This window comes from Pelophylax lessonae (genome assembly GCF_965119305.1).
Source record: "Pelophylax lessonae genome assembly, chromosome: 1".
Classification (NCBI taxonomy): domain Eukaryota; kingdom Metazoa; phylum Chordata; class Amphibia; order Anura; family Ranidae; genus Pelophylax; species Pelophylax lessonae.
This window is the reverse complement of record NC_138768.1, coordinates 175,398,568-175,426,139: the sequence shown is the minus strand read 5'-3', so window position 1 is coordinate 175,426,139 and position 27,572 is coordinate 175,398,568. Positions and strand designations below refer to the sequence as shown.

At 42.5% G+C, this 27,572-nt stretch overlaps 1 protein-coding gene across 3 annotated transcripts in view; it reads right to left on the bottom strand.

The window, feature by feature from the left end:
* Positions 1 to 3,429: 3,429 nt before the first annotated feature.
* FER (FER tyrosine kinase) overlaps positions 3,430 to 27,572 on the bottom strand; it is a 452,282-nt gene continuing 428,139 nt past the window's right edge. For all 3 annotated transcript variants that reach the window (XM_082263755.1, XM_082263756.1, XM_082263757.1), the window contains 2 exons: positions 8,534 to 8,656; positions 3,430 to 4,003 (listed from right to left, as the gene is read on the bottom strand). In XM_082263755.1, the coding sequence (XP_082119881.1) occupies positions 3,861 to 4,003; positions 8,534 to 8,656 (266 nt within the window). In that variant the 3' untranslated portion in view covers positions 3,430 to 3,860. The remainder of the gene's footprint in view (positions 4,004 to 8,533; positions 8,657 to 27,572) is intronic.

Here is a 27,572-nt window from a genome sequence, read left to right as displayed (position 1 = left end):
ATTAGTGGGTAATTTGGATAAGGTAGGGAGCTCTTAATCTTAAAAAAAAAAAAAAAAAAAAAAAAAAGATTTGGGGGATATGATTTAAAGGCTGAAGAAAAGCAACAACATGGCTTCCAATATTTTCTTTACCTAATCCAATCGTCAAGTTAATGCATTTCAGGAGTCAAACACATTGGCTTCTCCAGGGCAAGTGTTGCAAGCAAAGCTTCAGCACAGAAAAGGTGAAATGCTGTAAATAGTTTATAAAGAACTGCTGGGACAATTACAGAGGGCACATGAGCTGTTGAGAGAAGGCAGAAAATTGGATTCAAATGTTTTCTCTTTACCGTTTAGTTATCCATTATGTCAAAGTTAGTGGATGAATGCTATATGAATGGTCACCTCAATAGTCATGACACACTGGGGTGGATTTATTTAGACTGGAGCACTCAGAATCTGGTGCAGCTGTGCATGGTAGCCAATCAGCTTCTAACTTCAGCTTGTTCAATTAACCACTTGCCACCAACATAGCTTACTTATCGGTAGGGCAAGGTGGCACTGCTGCACCGGATCATGTGACCTATTACATGATCTGACACTTCTGGGTCTGAGGCGCGCATGTGCGCTAGCCCGCTCCAGCTGTGATTATACACACTGGAAGCTCATCATTGGGTAACACGGTACACAGGCAGAACAGCGGTCTGCCTATCTAAACATGGCAGATCGCCACTCTGTCAGGAGGGAAAACATTGATCCTGTGTTCCTGCAAAGCAGGGACATGGATCAATGCTTTCCCCTTGTAAAAGCACCTCCACCACAGTACACAAGCACTGGCAAGGAACACATTTAACCCTTTGATTGCCCCTGATGTTAACCCCTTCCCAGCCAGTGTCATTAGTACAGTGACAGTGCTTATTAGCACTGATCACTGTAATAATTTCATTGGTCCCCAAAAAGTGTCAAAAATGTCAGTTAGTGAGCAAATTGTCCACAGAAATATCGATGTCCCACTGAAAGTCGCCGCCATTACTAGTAAATAAAAATATCCTATAGTTTGTAGACACTAATATTTATGTAAACCAATCAATATACACTTACTGGGATCTTTTTTGTATCAAAAATATGTAGCAGAATACAAATTGGCCTAATTTGATGAAGAAATTTGATTTAATTTGTTTTTATTAGATATGTTTTATAGCAGAATGTAAAAAATATAGGTTTTTTTTTCCAAGCTTGTCAGTCTTTTTTTATTTCTAGGGCAAAAAATAAAAACCACAGAGGTGATCAAATACCACCAAAAGAAAGTTAAATTTGTGGGGTAAAAAAATGTTATTTGGGTACAGCGCCGCACGACCACGTAATTGTCAGTTAAAGTAACACAGTGCCGTGTCAAAAAAAAAGCCTTGAAGGGGGGTAAATCTTCTGGAGGTCACGTGGTTAAGCTTTGACAAAAAAACCTGAAAGCTGATTGGTATCACTGCAGAGCTGTACCAGATTTTGCACTCTCCATTTTTATTGAATCAACCCCAATGTTCGCTTTTTTTATTCAACACAGTTTTACTTATCTGCTTGACCTTCTTTAACCACTTTACCACCAGAGGATTTTCCTGCTTAACGTCCAGGCCTCTTTTTGCAACTTGGCACTGCGCGACTTCAACTGAAAATTGCGGTCATGCAACCCTGTACCCAAACTAAATGTACGTGCTTTTTTTTCCACAAACAGAGCTTCCTTTTGGTGGTATTTGATCACCTCTGCGTTTTTCATTTTTTGCAATATTAATAAAAAAGAGCGAAAATTTTGCGAAAAAATTGACATTTTCTACTTTAACAGTTAAAAAATATCCAATATATTACATTTTTGTCATATATTTAGGCCAAAATGTATTTAGCTACATGTCTTTGACAAAAAAATCCTCAATGAGCGTATTTTTAACCGCTTTAAGACCGGAAGATTTTACCCCATTCCGGACCAGGCTACATTTTGCGATTCGGCACTGCGTTACTTTAACGGAGAATAGCGCAGTCGTGCGACGCTGTACAAAAATTAAATTTATGTCCTTTTTTCCCCACAAATAGAGCTTTCTTTTGGTGGTATTTGATCACCTCTGTAATTTTTAGATTTTGAAAAAAGAGCGACAATTTTGAAAAAAAAAAAAAAAAAAAAAACACACAATATTTTTTACATTCTGATCTATAACATTCCCAAAAAAAATTTAAAAATCAAAATTTTTTAACATTTTAGGCCAATTTGTTTTCTGCTACATATTTTTGGTAAAAAAAAAAAAAACACAATAAGCGTATTTTGATTGGTTTGCGCAAAAAGTTATCGCGTTTACTAACTACGGGAAAGATCTGTCATTTTTATTGTTTATTTTTTTTTTACTAGTAATGGCGGCGATCTGCGATTTTTTTTGCGGGGCTGCGACATTGCGGCGGACAGATCCGACCCCGAACTGACATTTTTGGGGGTACCAGTGACATTACTACAGTAATCAGTGCTATAAATACGCACTGTTACTGTAATAATGACACTGGCAGGGAAGGGGTTAACTTTATTGGTGATCAAGGGGTTAAATGTATGCCTCATGCTTACTGACGTGTGTGGGGGGGAGGGGATTGTGTGACACAGACACAGATCGCAGGTTCAGCTATGCTGAATCCTGTAATGTCACATAAGTGATCCGCCCGCTTTGTTTACACAAGTGGGCGGATTTCCTCACTCGACCCCCGCCGATCGGGGAAGAGCAGCAGTGATCACCGCCTCTCCTCCCCTGGCCTGACTCCCGCTGTGTCTGAATACAGCGGGAGTGAGCCTCCAGCGGCGCGCGCAGCCAAGAGGGGGCGGGATCCAGCGACGTAGGTCTACGTCGCTGGACGATAACTAACCAGTTTGCCGCAGTACCCTCAATGTGAGCGGCCGACAAGTGGTTAAAATAATTTAAAAAAGTCCCTAAGGGCCCACAAAGAAACTTAGTAATATGCTTTAAACAATTAGAAGAACATACTATTCAATTTACATCAATGCACAAATCAGGCAAGATCACCTTAGGAAGTAACACTCAATATCAGTTTACCCCTGTTGCAAAGAGTAATGGGGATGGACTGGAAATTTAGTCTTTTGAACCGTTCGCATTTGATGCAGGTTTCCAAGGGTTTTTTAATACACGTCAGCTAACCAGACAATGGGTCTGATTTACTAAAGGCAAATATACTGTGTGCTTTCTCCAGAGTTTAGTAAATGAGGTAAAAGCTTTACATTGCAAAGAATACTCAATCACATGCAAGGAAAATAAAAAACAGCACTTTTGCTTGTACATGATTGAATGATAGAAAACAGCAGAGCTTTCCCCCATATCTAGAGCAAATGCACTCTTGCAGCACACAGTCTTGTTGCCTTTAGTAAAGCAACCTCCCTGCGTGACTCTTGCATGACTACCCTATAATCACCTGCATGAATTAACTGCACAGCAAGTTGTTAAATAGGATCAAATGCACACGACTGCCCCTCTTCATTCTTCATGTAAACTATGCAGTGCGAAAGGCAGTCTATAAACAGTTTTAGCCAACAAGAAAAGTTAATTTTTCAGACAGCAGTCTCTCTTCATGTATGACCAGCTTAACTCACTAATGTAAAACCTAGATCAAGTTATCTTCATAAAGAGTTTTTGGTCAATGCTGCACAATATTAATGACAGGAAGAAAATGTTGGACTACTGTATAGGGAGGGTCTGCATTTTATGAATGTTTTGAAAAAAGGCACATGCAGATTGGCTAAACATGAGAATGATTGCAGTATTTGGTAAATGCAGTGTGGTTTATCAAATTGGGCAAACAGAACTACTATGTTTCAAAATAAGTGTCCATCAGTGGGCTGGATACTATGTTATTTTCTTTTTTATGGCAGCCAGCTCTTTTTGCATCTCAATGAACTTTGGGCGATTCTCTGGCTTGTACTCCCAGCATCTCTGCATTATTTTGAACACTTCCTCTGGACACTTCTGTGGAGCAGACATTCGATAACCTAAAAAGTAAATAACAAAAGCATTTTAAGAATGAAATATACAGTAAAAAAAAAAGATCACCAGTAACCTGTGCATTTGGCATTCTGAAATCCAAGATACCCCTGTGCTGAAGATGAAGGCAAATACCTAAACTTGTATGATTCTGGACCTAAAAGTCAATAATACAGTTACTGGAACACATTACTATACTATATAGTTCTATCCTGCAGCACATACAACCTTTTTTGGCAACTAGGACACAGCAGACCAGGATTTCGTACTCTTCTCTGCATTCATCTCTCACTGTAGCTCTCTAGGTCTTACAAACTCCTAGGCCATTCCCCTCCTGGTGTGCTTTTCTTTGCCATGGACAGAACTTCACTAATTCTCAAGCTTGCCATCCCTTCCCTACAGCCTTTCCAGCTGATTATGGACATTATATCACTAGTGAACAGCATTTTCATCTCTCTCTATGTGCTTTTCTGGGAGGAAGACAATATCAAATTCCCAATATGAAGGCCACCCTAGCTCTCTGGCCCTTGGGGCTTTCCAGTGCTCCTGACCAACTCTGCACTCTCTTCTTTTCTATAGCCTGAATAAGTCAATTTCCCTTTTTAAAGAAATTGCATTTTCTCTAGATCAGGTGTGTAAAGAGATATCAAGATCTACACACTGTGTAATCAACTTCGGAGTTTTCTTTACTAAAACATTCTGTGTAAACCAAACAGTGATCCTCAATTTTAAAGTTCAAATACAGGTCTCACATTGTGATAGAACTGTGATTTCTGTTTACTCTGAGGGTCAATGACTCTTCTATATCTCCTATTAACTCTACAGAGGAGGAATACTTAATGTCCTAGGGCAACAAAGCCATGCTCACCTAGGTTGGCAGAACCCAGAGCACAAATAAATGCCTATGTCTCATCCAGAGACTTTTTCAGGAGAGACTGAGGCTGTGACCTTCCATCCTTTCTAGGTCTGGAAGGTACTGCTCAACACCACCCATGATGATGCGCTCTCTCGACTAGGGAAATCGACCAATCACTGATAAGGCAGAGTACACAGAGAACTCCTTAAAGGAGATTAAAGACGGTCCCTTAAAGTGACTCTAAACAGCAGCCTTATTCTCTCAAAAATAATCAATACACATCCACTATTTAATGGCCATATTTTCATTAAATAGCTTCTTACTGTGTTTTTTTGCCTCCCTAAAAAGCCTTTCATGAGCTCCAGAACATATCCTTTTATATCTCACCACCATTTTTTTTAGAACAAGCAATGCTGTTAGTTGCAATCATGCACTAGGCACCCTTCACATTCTATAGTCAATTTCAGGAACAGGTAATAGAGGGTAACTACGTTCTTACATACGAGATCATGGAGAACAAACATAGCCACCCTATAACAGGGAGCAGGACCACAGTAGCAAAACAATTAAACAAAAAAGGAATTTGGAGATTTGGAGAAGGCTGAAAACAATAGAAGGTACTTGAGTTAAGAATACAAACTTGAATATCATTTTTTTTTTTTTTTTTTTTAAGGATCTCTTTACACTGTAATTTATAAAAGCAGTAGCAGAACTTTCAGCAGCCTACCCCCTTTAAAATAGTCACATTATGTTGCAACCTAAAATGTATTTAATTAGTGCAACTTATAGCATCCAAGTAAATGATCTAATACCATGTCAGAAAAAAAAAAAAAAAATCCAAAACAGAATCACAGAGTTGGAAAAAGGTTCAGTAAAGGTGTCAGTATTTTGTTGAAACACCTTTAGCTTTAATTACATACAGCCTTTAGTCCTTTAGGATTTGTCTCTACTAACTTTGCACATCTAGACTTTGTAATATTTGCTCACTCTTCTTTGCAGAACTGCTCAAGTCAAGTTAAATTTGATGGTGACATTTGTGGACTGGAGTCTTCAAACCATTCCACAGATTTTCCATGGGGTTTAAGTGTGGGCTTTGAATAGGCCATGCAAGGACATTCACCTTTTTCTCCTTCAACCACTGTGTGGTCATTTTTGCTGTGTACTTTGGCTCATTGTCATGTTGGAAGGTAAACCTTCTTCCCATCAACAACTTTCTGGCAGAGGGAAGTAGATTTTCCTCAAGAATTGGACGGTATTTTGCCCAATCCATTTTTCCTTCTATCCTGACACGTGCTTGAGTCCCTGCTGCAGAAAAACACCCCCATAACAGGATATTACCACTTACATGCTTTACTATAGGAAAGGTGTTATCTGGATGGTGAGTTGTATTGGATTTCCACCAGCTATATAGTTTGGTGTTGAGGCCAAAAAATTCAGTTTTAGTCTCTTCTGGCCAGAACACCTCTTTCCATGTGGCCTCAGAATCTTCTGGCAAAGCTCAGTGGTGACTGAATGTGGCCTTTCTTGAGGAGTACCTTTTTCCTTGCAATCCTCCCATACAAGCCACATTTGTGGGAAATTTGTGATATTGTTGTCGTGTGCACACAATGAACACCCTTTGTCATAACTTCCTGCAACTGCTTCAGAGTTGCTGTAGGCCTCTTGGTATCCTCTCTGCCCAGGTTCCTACTGGCTCTTTCATCCAGTTTGGCGCAGCGTACTAGTCCAGTGAGGGTTTGCGCTGTACCAAATATATTCCACTTCTTAATAATGGATTTCACTTTTCTTCTAGGCATTGAAAGTCTGAGTTTTTTTTGTATCCATCTCCTGACTTGTGCCTGTCCACAAATTTATCCCAGATATCTTTTGACAATGCCTTGCCACCCATAGCTGATTGTCTGCTTCAGTTGCACTACCAGGGATTATAATGCTCCAGGAAAGCTCTTTTCATACTAAGGTAATCAAAATGAACACAGCTGATGACAGTTGAAAGTCAAATGGCTTTGTGTGCCATTGAGAGGGTGATTTGCTGCACCTGATTGAGTTTGCAAGTCATTTTTAGGAACGGGGTGATCTTTTTTCCCCCAGTGATTGTTTTTTGATTTTTTTTTTCCTGACATGTTGGTGTTATATCTTTCACTTGGATGTTATAAGTTGCACTGAGTAAATACAGCTGGTTAAAACAAAACCTGTGTCTTTATTTCAGGCTGCAAAGCAATAAAATGTGCTTATTTTAAAGGCGGGTGATTCTTTTCTATACCCATTGCATATTAGAGCCTCTGAAGGTAAGAAAATGGTTACCCAGCATAATGCCTTGATCAGCCTTTATTCAAAACAAAATGGAGAGTTTTTGCTTGAACTCTATTTACCCTAATTCTAACCTACTTTCAAATATCTTCATATAAGCTCTGTGTATCTTTAAAGTGTACCTGCGCCCAGTTTATGGGCGTTACATTATTTACTTTGTCCTAATAAGCAGTAAACAAGACATCACTGACCTGTATAGTAGTTTTTAAGGTGAAGTTATTCATTCTCAAAGATCACAACAAAGACTCCAAAGTTTGCTTTGGGTCCGTTTCTTACAGCTTAGAAACAGTTGCTAGTGGCTTACTTTAGAAGGCTGACAAACACCAAGCTTTGCCCTCATAGAAAAAAAGCTAAGACTTTAAGACCTATGTTGTGAATTTTGAAAACGAATTTCTGTACAATTCTTTTAGCCCTGGTGAAAAATCTATATCCCTTTGACACTTACTGTGTTGACCCTTGGAACCCTAGCAGACAACAGTCTGTGTTTGGCGATTACCCAAGCCAGCGAAGGGAAGATATTATTTAGACTACCTTCCACTGGTAAATTGGTTTGTTTCTTTGGCACCATCTTTGTATACATGTTTTCTATTCTATCCGTTTTCTCTTTCTAGGTTTTCTTTTACTATTATCTTTTATGATTGAGGGTATGAAAATAAACATTAAATGTTGCACAAGTAAATTTAGGGGGCTGTAGAGAACACAATTGTGGAAGCGTTTTACTGTAATAGCAATAATCTCTAGTAGTCTCATGTAATGTATCTACAGTCTATGGCTGTCTTCTGAAGCATATCCCATGTCTCCAACAACTCCTATAGCATATCTGCAGTCTCCTGCTATTTTTGTAGTTTGTCTGTAGTCTAGGACGGTGTTTCTCAACTCCGGTCCTCAGGGCACACTAACAGGCCAGGTTTGCAAGAAAACTGAAATACATCACAGGTGATATAATTTGCTGCTCAGTGATTGCAGTATTCTAGTCTGCATCTCCCCAAGGCAATACTTAAAATCTGGCCCGTTAGTGTGCCTTGAGGACCGGAGTTGAAAAACACTGGTCTAGGACTATCTCATTGTATGATTGCAGACACCTTTCTGTTGCAATGCATTTACTGAATATTACGTGCAGCCCTTGGGTAAAGTCAGCAGCCACACTTGAGGCCCCCTATATCAAGGTATCTGACCACCACTGGATTACGGAAACAAAAATAAAATGAGCTTTTACTTCTTGTTATAATATGTAAATACTTTATTGTTCATGATTTGAGCACAGTTTCACTTTAATGTACATCCAAAGCTTGTGGCAACTGCTTCAGTACTCACTATCTGAAAAACTGCTCTGGGTTAAAAACAGTAAACTTTAATATTAAACACTGTACTTTACCTTTTTCTACTTGTTCCCGTGCTTGCTGATTGGTCATTCCTGGGTAAGGACACACTCCCAGACTGAAGGTTTCCCATAGAAGAATGCCAAAACTCCAAACGTCACTCTCTGAACTATATCGTCCTGATGGAAAAAGAAAATGTATTTCTCAGACACTGAATTATTTTGTATATGAAATCTGGTTTATTCAAAATACACGCTTTTTTCAACCTTTAAAGTGTATGTGTTTACCAACATTACATTTCTGTTTTTTGCTGCCCTTTAGTCTGTTACATATACTACTAAAAGCATTTTGGTATATTTGTTCAAAAACTGAAAAAAAAAAAAAAAAGAAGTTTATCAAGCCAGACATGTTGTGAGCTAATAACCTTAGTTAGCATACAGTTAGCATTGTTCCGTGCTCTCTGGACTACAAAATACCTACACCTAATATGGAGAAGGGACGGAGGTAGTATGTAGTCCTAGCACACACTCACGCTGCATTTAACAATGCGTTTAATGCTGCTCAGTTGTCACCCTAGGACAGAAGTGAGTGAATGGCAGGATTCCGGGGTAAAATATAGGAAAAAAAAAACATGTAGAAAATAGAAAACTGATGTATTTGCCACATTTAAAGCGGAGTTCCACCCTAAAATGCAAATTCCGTCCATCTTCTTGCTCCGGGTCACCTGAAAAACAAATGGATAATCGCAATTTTGTTTTCTTTTTTGTACTTACCTTGTTTAGAAGATAATATACTTAGCTTACTTCCTCTTCCTCCACACGACGGCCACGGCGAGTCGTCACTTCCTGGCTTGCAATGATTCCTGGGAGCTGAACGTCATCGCTCCCAGGAATCAATGCGCCTGCACCGGCCCCGACGTCAGTTCCGGTGCAGGCGCCGTCATACCTTGCTAAACAGCTTCAGGGCATGCCCAGAAGCTGTGCAGGGATGACGCTGCAGCCCCAGAAGTGACGGCGGGGCCGGTGTAGTGCATCGTGGGACGGAAGAGGACACAGAAGAGGATCGCGCTGGCTTCAAGCTGCCCACACCTGAGATGGCAGCGCTGGACAAGACATTTTCAAGGTAAGTATTTCTTCTTGCAGGTAAGTGCAACCCGGGACAGTTCAGAGGCTATCCATTGTGGAATGCACTAGCCCTGACTGTCCCGGGGGTATTTTTATGTATTTGTTTTGGTTTTAGGTAGAACTCCGCTTTAAGCACTGATGAGCTGCAATGCTGTAAATGTGTGATCTTGGGTCTAGATAAACTTTATAGTGATACTAAAGAATATATATATATATATATATATATCTTATGTTCATTGACGGACACAGCTCCTGTCATTCTTGACTATTGGGTTATACTGCCCCCTACAGGAGTAGGCCACTAGGCAGAAAAAACGTCTGACTACACCTATGGGCAGTCCCAGGGGATATACTCCCTCTCCCTGCTTTAGTCACTCAGTTTTGTTACAAGCAGTGTCAGGAGAATTAAAACTCCACAGAGGGGTGGGTGCTGTGTCCGTCAATGAACATCAGAGAAATGGATTTTATGGTAAGTCAAAAATCTCATTTTCTCTTTCGTCCACTGACGGACACAGTTCCTATCAAAGCAGTTTTAAACATGAGGGGTGTGAAACAGCAAAAAAATTTCCCAAGGCTAAACATTAGTCAACCAGGCCACATAGGGGCTCAACCAAAACAACTGGAGCACACCTGAAAAAAATACACCCTAAAAGAGGATCAAGTCCTCCTAAACAGCAGCCTGCAAAACCTTGTGGCCAAAGGAAGCATCCGCAGATGCCAACACATTAACTTTATAAAACTTTGTAAAAGTGTGCACCGACGACCAGGTGGCCACCTTGCAAACCTGTGTTACTAATGCCTGACGGAAGGCCCAGGAGGCACTAAGCTCCCTAGTAGAGTGCGCCTTGACAGGGAAAGGAGGAACCGGACCCCTGATGGAATAGCCCTGAACCACTGTCTGTCTAATCCATCTGGAAATGGTCGCAGAGGAAGCGGACAACCCTTTGCAAGGTCCATCCGTGAGCACAAATAGAGTCTGACTTCCTGAAAAACTTGGTAGCTGCCAAGTACACCCTAATTGACCGGACCACATCCAAGGCATGCAAGGCAATTTCCTTCAGATTTTTACACCTGGGACACAGGGAAGGCAGCACAATGTCTTAATTCAAATGAAAGTCAGAAAACATCTTAGGAAGGAATGACGGACAGGAGCGAAGCACCACTTTATCCTTGTGAATTTCCATATAAGGTGGACAGGATAACGCCGCCAGTTCCGACACCTTGCGCGCAGAGGTGATAGCCAGCAAAAAGGCCACCTTCTGGGACAGCGTAAGCAGTGGAATCTCCGGATGACTGCTCTTTCTTAATTACATTCCGAACAGAGGATATTGACATCTGAAAACGCTTTGCTATCTTCTTATAGTCTTCTCCAGCTTTGTGAGCGTCAACTATTTTCAGTTTCAGTTTTCTAGACAACTGCTTAGAAGATTCCATGGTGCTGATTGTTGGGGCAAGGTCATATGAGTCTGGGCATTTAAAACCTTTGAGATTGACATCACCTGGTTTTCCCAGTCGATGATTGAGAACAATCCATGACACGGGCAGGTCTCAGCCTTGCAAAGGGGGCAGTGCATGTTATAAATTCTGCAGGGTGCCCAAACTTTTGCAGACGCCATTTTTTTTTTTTTTGTTTTCTGTAATTTTGAAAGTGTCAATGATGGAAATAAAATCTAACTTTTGTTGACATATTATAAGAATGTCTAATCTGTAATTTGATGCCTTAGTGCAATTTGATTCATATAAAGGTGGTTGGTTGGAGTAATGGCATGGGATGGGATCTATGAGTCTGCCCCTCTGTGTGTGTGTGTGGGTTGCTGACTAAACCAAAACTAGCATATAAGAAGATATTCTGCATAGGCTAGAGAATGGTAGTAGGTTATTTTGTCAGCTATGAATGAAACGGGGCACATGTAATAATGTGCTCATAGATGTTTATTATAAAAAGTTTTGAGTGTATCGATATACAACCGTGCAAGTAACAAATTGTTTCAACCAGTGGAGACGACATGAAACAAGACAAACATGACATATAGACAGATAATAGCAAAAACCGGCCGGTACACAGTAATGGTAATATCAAGTATGCATTAACATATATATCCCATCAATTGTAATAAAGTGGTATGTTCTTGATATACTCCTGGGGCGGTGTGGATCCGTTCAAGATGGCTGAGTGGATGCACGAACGTGTCGTGGGATCAATCCAAAAAGGATAAGTGGATAGTGTGCTCAGTCATACAAGGGAGGGGGGTGGGGGGTAAAACAAAAAGCCACAAGATGGCTGCAGCGGTATGAGGGATGGTGGTAGGGAGAGGTAATTGCAGTGTATGGCTGCGGGATGGTCGTTAGACCGATCGTGTAAAGTGCATCAACAGGATGTGGGGATTTAGGGCAGAGATTTTGGCATGTATACCTGTTTCTCTGACGGCATGATTGCCGTTTTTTCACCCCTCCTGTGTCATGAGTGGTTAAGCTGCTGATATGTCTCTCCTGCTGCAGTGGGATGGATGGATGGATGTCTGTTTGCGAGGTATCTTGCTGGTGTAGGGGACTTGTGCAGAGCCTGGGGAAGTATGTATAGCAGCTGTTGGCCCTCAAAGTTATGGCTAATTGCCTGTCGGGTAATGGTGGCTGCTGGTCTGGGTGCGTATCTCTATGGCTCTGATGGCCGTATGACCATTTCTTCACCCCAGTGCAATTTGATGCCTTTTGGAGATTTTTCCATCTTTCCTTGGCTTCTTTATGCACATTAATACAAATTTTTACCTAGGGTGCCAAACTTTCGATCACCACTGTACAGGGTCCCAGAAATGGGAGTATGCCTCAAGGACAGATCCAGGCAGGATGGTGGGCCCTGGCAGGAGCCCCCCACCAGGTACAATACCACCCCCCCGCACAGTTGACCGTCCGTTCCCTGGTGGCGCACCCCCTGCCCCTATTGCCAGATAGCGCCCTGCCCCCATTCCAGGCCAAGACCAGACCACCCAAACAGCCCCAGTGTATGGGGAGGGGGGGCAGGCTGGTGGACTCGGCAAAAAAAAAGGGGGAGGTGCCTGCGAGAAGGAGGGGAAGAAGGGGGTCCAACTGTCCCAAGGAAGGGCCTGTGTCCTCCCCAAAACCCTCTAGGGGCAGAGGGGGGAGAGCAATGGGGGGAGCTGTCTGCCAGGAGGAACGCTGAGACTCAGGCCGAGGCCAGGTCGTCTGCGACCTCGCGAGACGTTTAACTCGCAGGGCCAGCCCGCGTCCAGTGGGGCTATGTTGCGCTGACTTAAAGCGGAGCTAATGTCTGTGCGCGCTCGCTGGGTTGACCACTGGATCTAGATTATCCAGCCCGCTGTCAAGTCTAGCAGTTGATAGTAGATCTCAAAGGAAAAATCCTGAAGGAAAAATTTGCCAGGACCAAAGATCCCAGAAAGGAACTAGGTCCTTTCTCCTAACTAAGCAGAAAAAAAACTGAGTGACTATAGCAGAGTGAGGGAGTATAACACCCCTTTGACTGCCCATGGGTGTAGCCAGAAGTTTTTTCTGCCTAGTGTCCTCCTCCTGTAGAGGGCAGTATAACCCAATGGTCAAGAATGACAGGAGATGTGTCCGTCAATGAACGAAGGAAAAAAGGGTTTAATCTTATGCAAAAATATTGATTGATTCCTTCCTCTGGGTGCCTCTTTAGCAAGCCAAGTGCTAAGGAGGCACCAGTGCATGCGTGTTCCTGAGCCTGGCTGTGTGCATCTATAGATACACAGAGTTGGCAAGCCATGTCCCTGCTCCCTTCTCCTATGACTCCAGTGCCCTCAGTTTCTCCAGTGAAAGCAGAGGTGAGTGTTTCAAGAGCTGAGAAAGTGCTGGATTAGTGACAGGGGCCAACTGTTTAGCCTTGGGGGTGGACAGGACAGATAGTTGGTCATTTTTCCTCTTCATTTAGAGAGTTAAAAAAATGAACGAACGAATAGGTTTCTCCTACAAAAAAATATATATATATATATTTTTTAAACATTTAGAGCTCATGCACAGAGAGCATAAGAGACAATGTGGGCTCTTGCTCAGCAATATCCTGTATAAAACCTGTCTGTACGCTGTACATACAGTATGCAACTCTTGTGCTAACATTTACATACATACAGCATAGATGTACCCTACTAGTCACCACCCTTGCTCAGGGCCAACACACAAAAATCAAAAATGTATAATTGGTGCCAATTACAACAAGTTCTTATTGATACACACTGGTTTTGAATGAGCCGCTTGTGCTAACGCTTACATACGTACAACATAAGTGTTCCCTGTTGGCCACTACCGCTGCCCCAGGCTAACGTGTAAATGTCAACACAGATATTTCAACATTACTGATGTTAACATGTCGGTCCTGGGTCATTCATTCAGCAGCGAATGCGCAAAATGACACTGGCCAAAGGAATGGAGACAGAAGTCATTGCCACCACATAAATTATTTATTCAGGGACAACAAGGAAACATCAATAGTGTGTAATCTGCAGTGCAGCTATTTTACACATTGTTGATATACACAGGCAGTCCTGAGCAGTGGCGGCGGCCAACAAGGTTCATGTATGCATGTAAACTTTACCATAAAGTCATACAAAATATACCCATTTAGCAGAATAAAAAAAAAAGGCTGCCAACTACATAAGGAAATAAAATTCCTGTTGACTGCTTTCAAGTTGCACAGTTTCTAGTTTTGCTTCTTCAAACCATGCATAAAATACTAACTTTAGTTTTTTTTTTCTCCTTTATTTTCTTGATACTGTAAGCTTGTTGTTTACCCATTTAAAACTTGGCATTTTCCAGACGCAATCGACTCTGAACCAATAATTTAATTTTTCTACATCAATTTTCCTTTTGTTTTCCCACTTAGTGGAAACACACATTTACCATATAACTAATCATGGAGATCATATGACGTCGTCCCAGAACAATAAAACCAAAGCTGTCAATTCCCTATACGGCAGGTGGGGGGGTGGTTAAAGCAGTATTAATTCCAAAAAAGAAACATTTACCATATTGCAGCTTTCCAATTCTTAGATGTGATGGCTGCTTTATTTTTCTTATTTAGGCATTCTTTTTTTCTAATTTCATCTGGTGATCCAGCCACTAAGTTTGTCGTTTTTCAAAAGAACAAGCTCTCCTGCAGATGTGTCAGTTACAAGGAGGAAACAAACCATTTAACACTAGCCGGGGTACTTACAATGATCCACTTTTATTTCTTTATGTAAAACCATTACAACCCCCCCCCCCCCAAATAAAAAACTTGTTTGCTGTAATAGCCTATTAATTATTAGCTGGGGTTCAGCTTCAATTTGTTAGTATATTTAAATCTGCTAGTACGGTACATTTACAACTCCATTCCCCCCACACTGGCAATGCTGCTGTCCAAATGTGCCTCCTATGCTGCTTCATACAGAGTGGAGGCACTGTAATACAGGTGGTGTGTTGTTACTGGCCAGATCAGCAGGTGAAAACGGGGAAAAGCCAAAAAAAAGGAAAGCTAATGTAGCCCCCACATCGAAGGATTGGTAAGCTGCAATATAATGCGATTTTTCATTTTGTGTTTAGTACCGCCAAAAACAATAAAACATAACTAAGAATGCAGTTACAAAAATATAAAAAAAACACCCCGCAATGCAACTGTACTGACCATATCAAATATGGATCTGTAACCAGATTATCACACAGAAAAAAAACAACTTGCTACTAAAAGAAAAACAAATGAGATTTCAAATAAAAATTCTTCAACATTAGTGCACCGATAAGCTCATTTTGCATTATACATCAAATGCAGAAGTTGCAGCAAAAACATGTTAACTTACTTGATGTCAGGAGGATTTAGTGCACACTTCAAATATCCTTTCCAGCTGCGCCCTATTAGTTTTCAAGTTTAATAGCCCATAATTAAACCCATTTAATGTGCAGTTGGAGGTAACATTCCTTTACTTGTCTGCTTACCCACTACTACACATTACTTCAAACTTTGGCAAGCTGTAATTTAACGTTTTCCACTGAAGTAATTTATTTGATATATAAGTTATATGCAATTAAGTTTCTCAAAGCAGCACACACGAGGCAGAGGATTTTAACAATAGTGAGTACAGAAATGTTTACTGAAAAAATGAGTGACACGCACATAACTAGGATTTTCAAGTGCACTGCCAGTGTTTCATTATTCTTAAATTGATATTAAAAGGTAGATTTATTTATTTTCTATTAACAAACCTGTCATACTTAACTGCTCTGTGCAATGATTTTGCACAGAGCAGGCCCGACACTCCTCTCAAAGCAAGTGGGTTACTATGAGAGGTCCTGGGCCGCTGCTCTGTGTCCATACCCACACACAGCTCGGCCCCACCCCGTTTTTTCCTCATTGGCTCACTGGCTGTGATTAAAAGCAGAATCTGCCAATGGCTCGCGTTGCTGTCTCAGCCAATTTGGAGGAAGAGACCCAGGAGAGCCGCTGCTCTCGGGCACATCGCTGGATTGAGATGGGAATCAGGTAAGTATTAGGGGGGCTGCACACAGAAGGGTTTTTACCTTTATGCATAGAATAAATGAAGGTAAAAAACCTTGAGTCTTTTCAACCACTTTGATATTGTAAATTTGAGAGTATCGAAAGAACCTGCTAAAGTACCTTCATAGCAGCTGTATTAACTTACGGAAATGTGAAAAAAATATGCAAGTGGAAGCAAAGAAATAATTTCTTGGCCTTAAAGGATAGGAGGGTTTAATTCTGCTTTAAAGCGGAGTTCCACCCTGGAATTTTTTTTTTTTTTAAAAATACCCCCGGGACAGTCAGGGCTAGTGCATTCCACAATGGCTAGCCTCTGATCTGTCCCGGGTTGCACTTACCTGTTAGGACAAATACTTACCTTGAAAAAGTCTTGTCCAGCGCTGCCATCTCAGGTGTGGGCAGCTTGAAGCCAGCGCGATCCTCTTCGGCGTCCTCCTTCTTGTTCGGTCCCACGATGCCCTGCGCCGGCCCCTCCATCACTTCCGATGCGCGCGCGTCATCCCTCCACAGCTTCTGGGCATGCCCAGAAACTGTTTAAAAGGGAATGACGCGCGCGCCCCGGAACTGACGTCAAGGCCGGTGCAGGCGCAATGATTCCTGGGAGCGATGACGTTCAGCTCCCAGGAATCATTGCAAAGCCAGGAAGTGACGACGGGCCGCGGCCGAGGAAGAAGGAAGTAAGGTAAGTATATTTTTTTCCCTACGAGGTAAGTAAAAAAAAAAAAAAAAAAAATGTGATTATCCATTTGTTTTTCAGGTGACCCGGAGCGAGAAGATGGAGGTAAGTATAAAATTAGGGTGTCTTCAATGATTTGGAAGAACCCTCTGTGACGGACTTAGGAGGGTCCTTCCTTAGATTGAAGAACATCATGATTTCCGAAATACATACTAAATGGGACATTGCCCTTCTGGATAAATATTTGGAATTGGGTATGGTCCCGCGTAGCCTCCGGTGGGAGATTAGCCCCCAGGAGGATGAGAAGGATCTAATAGTCTGGGCTAAATACTTTAATGATGCCGGGCTAAACATGCTAAGGTTTCTGGTTAGCAGGAAAAGGGTTAAACTGACCAGATTAGATGAGGAAATTCTGTCTTTGAAAACATCTATGGCTTCCTCCGCTGAGAGTTTGGAATATACTAATAGATCCAATGCCCTTAAAAAGGTTCTCGAAAAGGAGGAATCGGACCAAAAAATAAAAAAGAAAAAGAAGTACCTTAGGGATTTGGGCGATTACAAGTCCAACCTCATTTTCAAATGGCAGAAAAAGCAGGAATCATTACAAGCTGAGGCAGCAGGTCTATCTACTGCATCAGCTCCTGTTTCCTTCTCACAACCCCTTCTTCCCACGATTTCATCACCCCGCACTCCCCGGACACCTGTTCAACGTGAATGGGTACAGATACCGGGGAGAGGCAGGGGGCGTGGTAAAAACAAAAGGGGCAAGGGCAATAGACCCCCTAATAATCCCCAATCTGCAGATTATCAACGTAACGGCTATTATCAGGAGCAGAATAATTACCGTCACGGCCATAACAGCTATGGCACACCACGTAGAGACGATTGGTCATCACAAAATCGTTTCGCCCCTTTAGATCGTGATGATGACTATTATGACGATAGATACATCACCAATCACCCACAGTACACCAACCAGTGGAACGGTGGTGGACGAGGGGTGCAGCAACAAGGATCTCAGGGGGATTTTTTCAACCCCAGTCTAAACAGGAAACAGGATGGAAAACAAAAAGAGGGACCAGAGGGGGGAGGCGGACCAGACAAAAAAAGAAAAAGGCATTGAGAGATGCTGGTATTTTTAATCTGAGTTCTGCTACCCTTACCGATAACGAGAAATTGGTCCTTGGACATGGTTTGAAATTTGCTACTACTAAACCCCTTGATAGGTTTGGTCTTTTTATGGATGTACAGAAGTACATCCGTAAGATAAATATCAAAAGATATGTTATGTCCAAACCTATTAGAGATAATAGGCTTGTTAATGGAGGCATTAGGCATTCAGGACTTGCCAATGCCTCACTCTTCAACCCTCCTGGGTTTGTGGCACCATCTATTAGTGTCTTTAAGGACTTGGTCCTTAAGGATGTTGAGGCCTTACAAGTCAGGAATGACAGAAATGAGTTCCGTTTCAATGAGGGCCTCAAATCCCTCAAAAAAAGGAACGACATAGTTGTCAGGCCCGCTGATAAGGGGGGGGGGGGGGATAGTTGTCCTTGACAAATCCTCTTATTATGCGGAGATGAACAGATTGCTTTCTGATGCGGATACCTATAGTCCACTTCTTTATGACCCTACGAATAGGTTCAAGAAAGATTTATCTGCCCTAGTTGAACAGGGATTTCAGGACAAAATTCTGAATAAGAAGGAGAGGTCTTTTTTGGTCCCGGTTGCCCCGAGAGTGCCCGTTCTATATTACCTCCCTAAGGTGTATAAGAACTCCCTCAATCCACCTGGGCGCCCCATAGTGAGCGGAATAGATTCCGTCACTAGTAGGATAGGGAGGTATATAGACGGGTACTTACAACCGATTGTTACCAACACCCCCTCTTATTTAAGAGATTCTACACAAGTTCTGAATTTATTAGAGCATATAGAGTGGAAGGAGGGATATCTGCTGGCCACAGCAGATGTCACCTCCTTGTATACTATTATTTCCCATGAACATGGGCAACAAGCCGTCCAGACTTTTTTGGAGAGGGACGACTCTTTGGTTTCAGTACAGAGAGAGTTTATTTTGTCCTTACTCACATTTGCCATGCAACATAATTACTTTTGGTTTGGCGGCTCCTTCTTTCTACAAAAGAGAGGGGTCGCCATGGGTGCCAAATATGCACCGAGCATGGCTAATCTGTTTATGGCCAAGTGGGAGGAGGACGTCATCTATGGCCGGCCTAGACCCGAACTGGTCTTTTGGAGGCGTTACATTGATGACGTCCTCCTCCTATGGGATGGCGACAGATTATCTTTGGACGATTTTATTAATGACCTCAATTCCAACGCTCTGGGGATTGTCCTTCAGCATGAGGTTAGTGATAGCAAGATTAATTTCCTTGACTTATCAATAGAGATTAAGGATAGCACAATTGTGACAAGCACTTTCTTCAAACCGACCGACCGTAACGGTTACATCGAACAGGGAAGTTGTCACCATCCCTCATGGTTGCGATCGGTACCTCGGAGTCAGTTTTTACGACTTCGTCGCAATTGTACTAGCAAAGAAAGTTATCACAGTCAAGCTCTAATGCTGAGGGATAAGTTTCTCGATAAGGGATATGATGAGAGCAATTTGGATAAGGTGTTGTATGATGTTGAGAACGTTGACAGGTCTACTTTATTACATAAGCAGCCTAAACAACAAGCAGATTCCAATCGCTTTGCCTTTTCCTTCATCACCACCTATTCAAAGCAGTTTGGAGACGTGAAACGTATTTTTAAAAAACATTGGAGGGTTCTCCAAAACGACAAGGTACTGGGCCCTCAACTACCTGAAGTTCCACCAGTTGTGTTCAGGGGTGTTGAGCCTTTGCGTCTCCAGATTGCTCCGAACGTTCTCGACAAGCCTGAACGGTTACCTTTCTTTCATACCTTGACTGGCTACTATCCATGTAGGAAGTGCTCGGTATGTAAAGTAAATTCTCTTACTGGTAGAAAATTCTGCGAGGTTACATCTACGGCTACCTCCAAGACACACCCCATCAAACCCTTCATTGGTTGTTCCTCCAATAATGTGGTCTACCTCCTGCAATGTCCGTGCGGCCTACAATATATAGGCCGCACCAAGAGGACATTGACAGTGAGGGTGAGGGAACATATCAAAAATATCAGAAAGGGTTTTCCCAACCATAGCGTTTCAAGGCATTACGCCAATTGCCACGACAAAAACCCTGTGGGTACTAAGATCTGGGGGATCGACAAATTCACCCCCCATTGGAGAGGAAGCCATGTCCACCGGGAAATTTCCCGTCTCGAAACTCGGTGGATTTTCAATATGAGGACTTACTCTCCATGGGGGCTGAATGTTGAGTGGGATGTGAACTGTTACATTAATAACAGTTAATTATTTTGGACATCATTATTTCTGAGGATCTTTTAGTGATGTATTTTATCTTATTTTATTTTATTAGTTTTTTCATATCCTCCGTCCTCTTCTACAATGTTTTATCATTTATGGGATATTTATATGACCTTGAGTGGGTTAATTTCATATCCAGTGTTATATGTGTTTAATGGCATTTTTTTATTATTTGAGAGGTATAGATCTTCTCTTGCATAGAAAAATTGCATAGCATGCAACTGTTTTATGTGCCTTCCACTTGATCTCTGTTTTTGTCCATGCTGGTAGTTTTTTTCTTTCTTTTTTTCCTTTTTTGTCCTATCAGCACCGGCTGTTTGGAGTGATTGTGTCTGGTTGGTTGAGCACACAATCACTCCTATAATTATGGTTACAGAAACTTATTATAGCTGTCATAGGCTATTTCCGGCCGGTGGAACCCGATGGAACGCATTGACGGATGTTTTCCGCGTGCGTCACTTCCGGTTCCGGCTGATGACCAAGTGGAACGCACTTGCGGTTTACATCCGCATACGTCATTTCCGGTTTGTCCTTTTATATGCGTGCTGCCGTGTACATCCGGTCCACCTCTGATGATGTCACTTCCTTGACGACACGCGTCAGGTGATCCGGAACGAGCAGCACGCCACCAATACCGCGGTTTTTACTTATTTACTATGCCTGTATACATTCACCTTTGTGTGAGTATATTTTTATGCATTTATTAAACCTGAGTTTGTACAGTCTGCACTATGTCCTGCCCCTTTCTTTTGAGGTGAATTGAATATTGCTGAGATCATTACTCTGTCTGGTGGTACGATTTGAGCCTTCATTGCCCTTAACCATGATCTGTTGAGACACTGGGAATTGATGAGTTATACCGTTGGCACTGTCTGTCATTGATGGCCCAATTTGAGTTTATTGCATCGCCCATATCCATCTAATATCTGGTAAGCAGTTGGCATATTTCCACGCTTGGGTGTTGGCTTCTTTTCATCCGCACGGCTCTGATATTGGGAATTGGTCTCCACTACTTCTCATCTCTCTTGGACTGTTGGGACTTATTGTGGACACTCTACATTGTTTAATATCTAGTTACAGTGTTTGGCGCTACTACACCTTTTATATAAAATTAGGGTGGAACTCAGCTTTAAGGCTGTCAGCAGATCAACCTCTACATACTCTGCAGTGCCTAAAAATAGAGAGCAACTGAGAATGCGCAGAACAGTTGAAATAGTATTACTGAAATTTAGCCCCTTTGAGCTGGTGCCTGCCAGCCCATTAAGGAGTTTGGAATGCAGGGAAGCGGGGATTATAATCAGATTCATGCCGTTAATGGCTGTCACATGATCAGAAAGTTCCCAATCGCAAGCAGCCAATGGTAGCTTTCCGTTACCTATTGTAAACTGTCCAGGGAGCACGCACTCTTGGCACAGATCTATCGGTGCTATTGCATGCAAATATGCGGCCGCTTGGCGCCAAGGCCCGGCCACCGAGAAGCTGCATATTTGTGTGTGCTCGGAGCGAAGAGGTTAAACAGCATAAACACTTATTTTTAATGTTTCCACGGCTAAACCTGCAAAAGCAGCCAGCCTGAAGTAATCTTGCAGGACTTTTCTGACTACAGTTCAACTTTAGGAAAGTAGTCAACACTGCTTGGACACTTGCACCTATAAGTAAGCTTATAATAAAGCTTACCTGTAGGCACAAGGAATGTCTCCTAATCATGCACTATTTACCCACTTAAAGACCAGCCGCCGTGTATTTAGTGCTGCAAAGTGGCACTATTGCGCAGAACATTGTACCTGTACGTCGTATTGTTTAATAGCCTCTAAATGGTGCAATCGCGCTGTGATTGGCTACCGGGGATGTCAATCAACAGGTCTGGCGGATCCAATGTCCAACTGGGATCATCCCCGGGAGAAGCAGAACAGTGATCTGCCTATGAAAAGCCGTTGTGCAGGGATACAAGATGGAGATCTTGACCTCCAGTTAGGAGCCACCCACCTTTTAATTTTTTTAGCACTGATCACTGTATTAGTGCCATTTGTCCCCAAAAAGTGTCAAAAGTTTCAGTTAGATGTGTGATTTGTCTGGTGCAATGTTGCAGTCCCGGTAAAAATCGCTGCTCTCCGCCATTACTAGTAAAAAAATAAAAGAAGAATTCCATAAAAATATTCCATCGTTTATAGACGCTATAACGTTTGCCCAAACCAATCAAAATACACCTACTGGAATTTGTTTTACCAAAAAAATGTAGCAAAATACATATTGGCGTAAATTGATGAAAAAACTGGATTTTTGACTTACCGTAAAATCCTTTTCTCTTAAGTACATTGACGGACGCAGTCCTCCGATGCATATCAGTAGGGTTATACTGCCCCCTACAGGAGTAGGACACTAGGCAAATAAAAAGTTCTGGCTACGCCTATGGGCAGTCCCGGAGGGTACACCCTCTCTTCCTGCATAGGATGTCAGTTTTAGTCCCGGTTCACACTACAGCAACTTGTCAGGCGACTTGGTTGGTGCAGTATAACCCTGATATGCATCAGAGGACTGCGTCCGTCAATGAACGATAGAGATTTTTTTTTTATTGGATGTGTTTTATAGCAGAACAGAAAAAAATATAGATTTTTTTTTTTTTTAATTATCGTTTTTTTGTTTATAGCGCAAAAAATAAAAACCACAGAGGTGATCAAATACCACCAAAAGAAAGCTCTATTTGTGGGAAAAAAAGGACATATATTTGGGTACAGCGTCGCACGATCGCACAATTGTCAGGTAAAGTAACAGTGCTGTATCACAAAAAATGGCCTGATCATTAACGGGGTAAAAACCTTCCGGTCCAGAAGTGGTTAAGAGACATCCAGTGTTTCTGCAGCTCTAGGTCGCAACCCTGATGCCCACACACATGTGCGGAAGTGACTTTATCACGGCTCGACCATACAAAACGGCCAGAGCCAGCGAACCCAGAAGGAAGACTGGGGGAAGATGGAAGCCCTTTCAGCTGTGACAGCATGCCATTGGAGGGTTTCCTTTAAAGGCAAGTCTTACATATGTGCCAATATGTGAAACACATTATACTTAGACTAAAAAACTGCGCTAAGTGCTTATAAACCAATTAAATCCAAAATAAATGCTTTCCACAGCCACACTTTAACACCTAATACCAGTATAAGTGAAAGAAATAAATAAAATAAATGTTTCGCTGTGCCTTTAAGATTTTTTTTTTTAAGCAAGATAAAATATAACGGTGGGTGTCACCTCTATTGCTATAATGCCCTAAATAAGGAAAGGAACTATGTATCCTTCACATGTGATAAATGGCAAATGACTTCAGTGAACCTCACCACCACATGCAGCCTCTTACAAATTGGGAAGACCCCAGATTAAAGGTTTACACAATTAGTAAGAGGCTAGAGTATACATAACAGTTTTAGGCCACCTATGATCTGGGGGTCTTTCATTTATTTTTTATTAAATTATATTACCTTGCAGGAGGAAATTTTTTTCCCCCAAAAGTTTACTACCACTTTAAAGGAGAAGTTTAGCCACGCTTCTCCTATGGATCACAGGAGTGCACTTAGTGACCCAAATTCAGTGGCCCACTGTCGGCTTACGTCACAGAGCTGGTAGAATGCTTTGAAGGGATCCTTACAATAATGTCAGGAACTGCCCAGATGCCTGACCGGCAGCTGGCTCAGCCTCTCAGAGTGCAGCTGAAAGCCTGTGCCATCTACTTCTGCCCCCTCCACAATCTGGCACTCCAGTGAGTGCTAGAGGGGCAGAGCAGAGAACCAGTGATAGACTATTACTGGTTCTCTGCTTAGGGAAGACCGAGAACTGAGTGATCAGCGGACTTTGATCCCTCAGTTCTCAGTGTAGGGCCAGTGGGGGACAGCTGCAGCATTGATTCATCATGCCATAATGAGCGTTAACGCATGCATTAATGAAATGCAAAAGAATGCTTAAAAGTGATTGGCATCTAAGCCTTACGCTTGAAGAAAGTTTTAATTTATTCTTTAGAATGAAAATGTTATCCCCAAAGAATAAATGTGAAGATATTTTACAACAGAAAGGCCACTGGTGAATACAGGGACAGGTTAATACGTACTAAGCACAAGCAGAGCAGAGTTTGAAGTAGTGGCTAAGGGCAAGAAGGAACACAGAAATGAGTGACATTCAGCAGCAGTTAAGAGAAACTGTAAAGGCCAAGCCATTCTTGTACTTAAAAATCCCAAACTGCTATAACCAGAGAAGTGAAAATAAATACAGCGTTCACTAAATATGACAAAAGCTAAGTATTAACTGAAATGTTTAAGACTGCTGTAACCCTTTCACTGTTTTCTGCTGGCTCTAATTTTTTAGAGACCCTTGCATACACATATTATATAGAAATTCAAAATGATTATGCTCAAAAATTGGTATTAGTGCGCACAAAATAAAACAGAAATATAAAAGAAAATGTGTTGAATTAACTACTTGCCTACTGTGCACTTAAACCCCCTTCCCATCCAGACCAATTTTTAGCTTTCAGCGCTCTCACACTTTGAATGACAATTGCGCGGTCATGCTACACTGTACCCATATGAAATTTTGTATCATTTTTTTCACACACATAGAGCTTTCTTTTGGTGGTATGTAATCATCTCTGGGTTTTTTATTTTTTACAAAAAAAAAAAAAAAGAAAAAAGACAGAAAATTTTGAAAAAAAAAAAAAAAAGTTTTTCTTATTTTCTGCGAGTAAATTTTGAAAATAAATTTTTCGCCTTCACTGAAGGGCGCTGATGAAGCGGCACTGATAGGCTGCACTGATGGGCACTGATGAGGTGGCACTTATGGGCACTGATGAGGTGGCACTAATAGGCGGCACTGATAGGTGGCACTGATGAGCACTAATAGGCGGCACTGCTGGGCACTGAGAGGTGGCACTGCTGGGCACTGAGAGGTGGCACTGCTGGGCACTGAGAGGTTGCACTGCTGGGCACTGAGAGGCGGCACTGCTGGGCACTGAGAGGCGGCACTGATGGGCACTGGCGGATGGCACTGATGGACACTGACGGGTGGCACTGATGAGCACTTATGGGCAGCACCATCAGTGCCCACACTCAGTGCCCATAGTGCTGCCAGTCAGTGCTCATCAGTGCCTAGATGAGCAGGCACTGATGGGCACTGACTGACAGCACTATGGGCACTGATTATGGGCATTGATGGGGGGCACTGATGGCGGGCACTGTGGGCACTGATGGTGGCAATTTGTGTAGGTGTTTTACCTTTAGTAATCAGGGCACTGGAGATCAGTGCCCTGATTACATTCCTGTGTGTCCCCGGCGGCTAACGGCTCCCCCTCCTTCCTGCAGGCTCCGTGTGAGGAAGGAGCGCCGGCGATGAGAGATGATCTCATATGTTTACATATGAGATCATCTCTCATTGGACGGCTTGATCACGTGGTGAATGGCCGCTGTGATTGGCCAATCACCACGATCTGTGATCGGCTGTGTCCAAGGGACACGGCCGACACAGATTTTCCCCGATGCGCGCTCGCGGGAGCGCGCGGGGGGGCGTGTCACTGGGAGGCCGTTTAAAAACGGCCTCCCGAAAATTCAAGTCCGCGCTGTAGCCGTATATAGGCTGTAGCGCGGATGGGGGGTGGTTAAAGCAGTAATAACTGTGTTGCATTTAATAAACAATATGATTTATTTTTAAATTAACCAGTTCCTGGACCACCCACCGCATATATACTCCGGCAGGGCAGCCCGGTTGCGCAAAATCACATGCAGACGATTTAGGGGGCGCGCACTCCACTCCTGCTGTGATTGGACACAGTGTTAGCCAATCAGCGGTCTGCCCATGTAAACAAGGCGAACCGCTGTTCTGTCAGGGAGTAAAAGAGAGATCCTGCGTTTCAGCTTCTCTTTTTTCCTCCAGTGCATCCACTCCTCCCCCAGTTAGAAAGCACTCTCTAGGAGCCTGCTTAACCCCTTGATCGCCCATGGTGTCAACCCCTTCACTGCCAGTGTCATTTATACAGTAACAGTGCAGTTTTTTTTTTTTAACACTGGTCACTGTATTGGTGTCACTGGTCCCCAAAGAGTGTCACTTAGTGTCAGATTTGTCCGCTGCAATGTCGCAATCCTGCTAAAAATCGCTGATCGCTGCTATTACTAATAAAAACAATAAAAATCCATAAATGTATCCCATAGTTTGTAGATGCTATAACTTTCTTAGGATTTTCTTTCCAAAAATATGTAGCAGAATACATATTGACCTAAATTGACCTAAAATTTATGAAAAAATGTGATGTTTAATTTTTTTTTTAGTGGGTATGTTTCATAGCAGAAAGTAAAAAAATAGAATTTTTGTAAGAACTTACAGTAAAATTATTTTCTCTGAGTCCTCTGACAGTTGCAGCCCATTCAGTATTCCTTCACCATTGGGTAATGGCGCCCTCTCTGCAGGAGCAGGCTAGGCAGTGAAAAGGCTTACCAAAACCTTTACACAAAGACACACCACTAGGGGGCAGTCCCTAAGAGATTACCCTTAAAGAGGTTGTAAACCCCCCCCAAATTTTTTTTTCTTTTTGCAACCTGCAAGAGAAACACATAATGAGCTAGTATGCATTGCATACTAGCTCATTATGAAATACTTACCTTAGAACGAGCCCCCGCCGTGCCGTCCGCTTACCTGTATGACGGGCGTCATGTCCAGTCGCCCGTCTTCCGGGATCGCGGCATCCGGCCATCTGATTGGCCGGAGCCGCGGTGACGTCACTCCTGCGCACGCGTGCGGGAGCCGACGGTCACGGCACGGAGCTCTGAAGGAACGGCACAAGTGGCCGTTCCTTTAGAGCGCATGCGCCAGTGACGTCACTGGCTGCAAGTAAGGTAAATATCTCCTAAACAGTACATGTTTAGGAGATATTTACACTACCTATAGGTAAGCTTTATCATAGGCTTACCTAAAGGTACAAGTTACAGAGGAGGGTTTACTTCCTCTTTAACCACTCAGTGCTGCTCTTCAGTTTCGTAGCAAGCAGTACAGGAAGACAACTAACCCCAAAATAGAGGGGCGGGGGCTGCGACTGTCAGAGGACTCAAAAGAATTTTACTGTAAGTTCTTACAAAAATTCTATTCTCTCTGAGTCCTCTGACAGTCGCAGCCCATTCAGTATTCCTTCACCATTGGGATGTCCCAAAGCAGTGCAGGTGTGAGGGGTGGGAAAGACGCAACCAAAGAAAAAACGGCGACATGTCAATAAGGCCAGAAAAAAAACGGAGCCAACCGGGCAACATAAGCGCAACAGGACCCAACCCCAGAACCAAATTCTCCCCAAGAAGAGACAGAACAACACGTCTCTTCAACAAACCGTCACGCACAAAACTGTGGC